At 29.8% G+C, this 5,754-nt stretch overlaps 1 protein-coding gene across 1 annotated transcript; it reads left to right on the forward strand.

Annotated features, from left to right (window-relative positions):
- Positions 1-284: 284 nt before the first annotated feature.
- On the forward strand, positions 285-5,388 carry LOC124367726 (serpin B6-like). The gene is made up of 5 exons (XM_046824804.1): positions 285-670; positions 1,408-1,705; positions 3,050-3,185; positions 4,252-4,487; positions 4,993-5,388. The coding sequence occupies exons 2-5, from the start codon at positions 1,589-1,591 to the stop codon at positions 5,278-5,280; spliced, it is 777 nt and encodes a 258-aa protein (XP_046680760.1). The 5' UTR covers positions 285-670; positions 1,408-1,588; the 3' UTR covers positions 5,281-5,388.
- The last annotated feature ends 366 nt before the right edge of the window (positions 5,389-5,754 follow it).

Here is a 5,754-nt window from a genome sequence, read left to right on the forward strand (position 1 = left end):
TTAAATTGTCCTATATCTAAAGGTCAGATACATTATAATATTTAAGGGATAGCGGATCATATAACTCGGTAATTAAAGAAAAATATGGATACACTTGTTGAAAATACAGGAGTTTATACATAAAAAAATTAAATAAATAAAACTTCTCAATTTTTACTTTTACTTTGAACTAAATGAATTAAATGAATAAAAATCAGCCAATAAAAATAAACTTTCAGAAGTTCTTTCGATAAAGCCTTCCATAATAAAATTATTGCGCAATGGTTTAAGATAATTTTAATTTTTAATTAATTTAAAGATTTCAATAAAAAGATACTAATTGGGGAAAATTATTGAGATAAAATCTTGTAATTACTTGTGTAAAGATCGTTAACGGTGTCTAGATACATCTCCTTGGTCATCGCTAGCTTGGCTGCGCCTTTGGTCTGTGGTGGCACAGCAGTGTCCGCTCTCTGTAGTGTCTGTCGGTGACGCCCAAGTAGAGACGCTGAGGAACAGTCGCATGGAGTTGGCAGTAGACCTACTACGTTCTGTAGCCTCTAAGGACCCGACCCAGAACGTATTCCTCTCACCGCACAGCATATTCTCGGCCTTCCAGCTATTATTTTTTGCAACCTCTGGCTCTTCTGAAGAGATCTTAAGAAAATTTCTTCATATACCTCATAACCTGGTAAATAATTATTACATTTGGCCATTGTTTACACAAAAACAGTGATCCTATAAACAGAATCATTTAATAAATTAAGGTTTTTAATTTCATACTTCCATTAATATTAACAAGAGATATTACTGTGTTTTCTGTTAAAATATAAGGCTTATTTTATTTGTTAAAAATTTTACGAGATAAAATTTAGAATTTATTACTGACGATAATTTTTATAAAAATAGCTGGATTATTAGCATTTGCATTTCTATTCAACAAAACCAAATTCAAAGTTTCGAGAATTGGAATCTGTCCCTTTTTTCAGGTAGAAAAATATAAGACTCAGTTATAAGAAGGGACAATAAATATTTAAAAATGAATACCAAGGTTTTATTTGTAAATATAAAATTATTAATTTTCCATTGCTCAGCATTATACCCAGGTATTTTGACAATAAAAAAAATATTCTAAATCTAGAAAACATTGTTATGTTTATGTTTTACATTTCCATTTGTTATTTGTTACCTTAAAAATGTTTAACATTTATGTCTCTAGACAATACTATGAGTGACTATTTTAAGAGTTTACGACTATATAAATTTAGTACAATTAATCTCCATGTACAACTAAATGTAATTATAATAGAAAAATTTTTAAAAGTATCAAATAAATAAATTTTTCTCTAGATTAAGGTTTAAACTATTCAGATGTTAAAGCTATTAAACTGTATTATGCATAATTTTAAACACCTACATAACTTTCAGACTAAAAATGATGTTGTTGGAATCTACGCTTTAGAAAGAGAACAGAATGAGCGGAACAGTAATACCACAAATGACTACGAACTCGACAGTGCCAATAAAATGTACATACAACAGGACCTTGTCATAAGAGATTGCGTAAAACATATCTTTTCAACTGAATACTCTGCGGCAGACTTTAAAAATGAGTTGGAGTATACGCGTAAAAAATATAAATAAATGGGTAGAAATGCAAACAAGAAACATGATTGTGGATTGTATACCAGAGGGATTTCTAGATAAGTCCACATCACTACTTTTGGTAAGTTGTAGAGCTAAAGTTATAAATATCATGTACTATTTTGAGATCAAATATGTGCCTTTCTAACTTAATTTCACATTTAACTGGTGTTGGACTTTTCAAATATTGTTTATTTGTATAATAACTAATATATTTTATAATTTATTAAGTATTTTATTATTAGGGTTCGATTAACATTTTACAAACATTTCATAAACCATTTCCTTAAGTAAACGGTTAAATGATAGGTTTAAAGAATTTTCATTGCAAAACAATCGATTTTATTCTAAATATATAAATATTAAATGTTTAATTAACTTTTACTATATCTTTCAATTTACTTGTTATCAATAATCTTTCCTAAAAAGTAATACGTGGTATATAACTGAATTAAGTTTTGCCACTTATACCAAGCAGGTCATTATCGCTTTGAAGGCGGAAAACTCTGTCATATAACATGAAAAAAGCATAGTCTTGAATCGGATTATTTACAAAAAGTCTTAACTTTTACCAATAAACTTATTATTAACTTATTAATATTATAATTTATTAAGTATTTTTTACTAGGGTTCAATTAACAATTTAAAACAAGTTCCTTAACCATTTCCTTGAGTAAACGGTTAAATTATAGGTTGTAGAAATATTCATTGCAAAAAAATCTATTTTGTTGTAAATATATAAAATTAAATTTAATTATTTTTTTACAAAATCGTGCAACATGCTTGTTATCAATGATATTTTCTAAAAAGTAATACCTGGTATATAACGAAATCACTATAAAGTTTAGCCACATTTATAACCAGCAGAACATTATCGCTTTGCAGACGGCAACTCTGTCATGAAACATTAAAAAGTATGGTCTTGAATTGGATTATTGACAACAATTTTAACTTTTACTAATAAATTAACTAAATATTTATTGAGGAGATTCGAAATATCATGGTACCATTAATATACGCGTATAACTCCACGACAAAATATACCCAAAAAAAGAGTGGTGGCATGAAAATACACATACTGACATAGTACACTACTGTTAACGTAGCTATATTAGGAGTAAAAGATTGACACGATAAAAATAACTGTTCGTATAGTTTATGCTCTCCGACGTTTTTGAGTTCAGGTGGCTCTGATTAACAAACAAAGAACAAGGTTCCTTTTGTGCTTCTTCGTCAGATAATGTGTTCGAAATTTTCACACAATCATGACTCCAGAGGGATCAAGGCTGTGATAGGACGAATCAAACTCAACATTCCCAATTTACTTTCAGAGTTACTTCCGTCGTTGACGGTGAATTTATAGCCGTATCCATTTCATATTTAAAGATATGAGACAGAAGTAATGATTATTGTGAATTGTTACAAGGTGAACGCCGTTTACTTCAAAGGATTATGGAAGTCAACATTCTATAAAGATAATACTTACCGTGACAATTTTCACATGGCTGATGGATCTATAAGACAAGCTCAAATGATGAAGAAAAGGAGTAGTTTCAGAGCCGGTGAGTTGTGTGAATTCTAATTACGCAGATATATATTTGTTTCTAATCTGAGACGTGTGTGTAATACCCGGATGTAATTCTAAGAGATATTTGTTTTCTACATTTATCCCACCTGTATTGGTTCCATCTTAAACATTTCAGCACTCAATTCTTGTCCCTAATGTAGACCATAATTATATTCCCCAGTTATGATAAACTCATAACAAAGATATTCCTTTGCATCATCATTAGTCAATGCAATATGAATGAATCTGGAAAACACTCTTTTACTGAAGTAGATCAAAGAATCTACATACGTGTATTATTGTTTGACCGGGGGTATAACGAATCGTCAACTTTACTGGGACACTGTGAGTGAATTAAACGACTGTAAATAAACACCTTTGGACATGTTTTTTCACCGAGTCTATCATAAAAAATCAAATATTACAGTAATAGCTCCTAACTGCTTATATTACAAAGTTAAAGTTCAGGGATTTGTGACCGTAACAGTTATCCGAGATCTATGTATTTGTATTTTCTTGATCTAAAAAATAAGGCAAACTACGCTATTGCGTCATAAATATAATTAATTTGAACCAAGATTGCTCCTACACGAGCAAACCATGATATAATAGTCATAATAAAGATTGATCTCCTGAACAATGACGCTGCAACAATACGTACCTGATATAAGCCTGTATATGTTTGAAAAATGGTATGCGATCATGTTACTAAGTACTTTTACCAAATGTTTTAAAGGATTTATTGTAGAAAATTGAGTTTTAAGCAGAGCGTAATAGCTGGTACCTAAGAAAGCAGCAATAAACTCAAATGTATATTAATTATGTAGGTAAAATTCAAATACTTAACTTCTAAGAAAATCTAAAATATTAAGAAAATTTATAATAAATGCATTTTTGGATCACAAATAGTACTATATGAGCATATTGCTTATAAACACTGTAAATATATTATGTAGTAGTTTTTATATATTGTGATATAAACCGTCCCTAGTAATTTACCGAAGTAAATAAACTTCAGTAAATATACACAACACATAATATCTGATTGTTTTTTGTTTTAGTATTTTCTAGCAGTTATGGAATACATGGTCTGGAGCTTCCGTATAAGGGGAATGATATCAGCATGTTCATAATTTTGCCTGAACAATCTCATGCAACAGCGGTACAAGATTTACTGAGATCATTAACTTTTGAACGACTAGAGATGATTCTAAATCAGATTTTACACAGTCCTCTGAAAGAAATGGATGTTATTATTCCTAAGTTTCAAACTGAGAATAAATATGATCTTGTACCGGTAAGTTTATTAATAACGATAAAGACAGCGTTTGCTACCATAATACTCGTGGCCGATGATAAACATTCTATAAATTGTGGACATTTCACATGCATTTGTATTCATTGTCTACTTTAAATAGCACCTAGCTGTATGTAACTCTGCAATACATAATCAAGCAGTTCTGTAAGAGACCTATGGAAAGACTATCTGAAGGTTATTACAAAACGAATATAGTTTACGAAGACTTTCTACAGTATGAATTATTAAGGTTATTTTATAATTTTAAAGATCTTTAGCAAATACTAACTAAATACCATTAAAATCAACAGGAAGCTGTCTGTCTTCCAAAATGTGCATAAGAAATTTTAAGTCATTAAAAAAATACCAGTAGCATAAGTTACAAATAAAGCTATTGTTCACAGATTATTAGTTATTAGGAGCATTATAGACATCAATCCTCTTGTATTTTATGATTTTAATACATATGTTTTAATGTAATGATAATAACAATTTCTTTTTTCAGATATTAAAGGATTTCGGAGCAGATGAGTTACTTGAGTTTGTCGACCTCAGTGACTTTGTTGAAACGTTTAAAGAGTTTAAATTGGATAAGGCCATCCACTCCACTAAAATTGTTGTAGATGAGCAAGGCACGAAGGCGGTGGCCGTTACAAAACTCATCGCAGACCTGGCGCGTTCGTTGAGGTTGGAAGACTATCCAGTATTTCGAGCCAATAGGCCTTTTTTTTATTTTATTTATAATATTGTTACAAGAACGTTCTTATTTTCTGGTGTTTTTAACTCTCCATAAATACGAATGGCGTAACACATTTTCATGCTAATGTTTTTAATAGTGAATGTTGTAAAAGTGTACACGCTATATGTTGATTTATAAATACATAATTTTCTCTAACAATCATTTTGAATATCTTTTTTGCAATCATCTTTTCAATAAAACTTGAAGACGACTTAAATTTCTATTATAAATATATATTGTCTTTCCAAAATTTAACACTAAAACATGAAGTGATATAAAAAATGATTACTCATTCATTTAATTTTAACAATGAATAATTTCAAATTCACGGATCAGAACTATCTCTAATTTAAAGGCACGGCAATTGGTACTCGAATGGCCCCATCATACGCCAACATTTTCATGAGATTTGTAGAACAAAATTTTCTTAAAACTCAAAATTTCCTTCCTTTATTGTAGCTAAGATTTAAAGATGAAATTTTTGTAGACTGGAATCATGGGTTAGAGAAACTAATCATTTCCTTGATA

This window comes from Homalodisca vitripennis, chromosome 8 (genome assembly GCF_021130785.1).
Source record: "Homalodisca vitripennis isolate AUS2020 chromosome 8, UT_GWSS_2.1, whole genome shotgun sequence".
Taxonomy (NCBI): Eukaryota; Metazoa; Arthropoda; class Insecta; order Hemiptera; family Cicadellidae; genus Homalodisca; species Homalodisca vitripennis.

Coding starts and splice junctions, on each gene's coding strand:
- LOC124367726 (XM_046824804.1), top strand. CDS start 1,589: ATGAGTTGGAGTATACGCGTAAAAAATATAAATAAATGGGTAGAAATG. Junction 3,186..4,251: donor AAGGAGTAGTTTCAGAGCCG/GTGAGTTGTGTG, acceptor TTTTTGTTTTAG/TATTTTCTAGCAGTTATGGA. Junction 4,488..4,992: donor ATAAATATGATCTTGTACCG/GTAAGTTTATTA, acceptor TTCTTTTTTCAG/ATATTAAAGGATTTCGGAGC.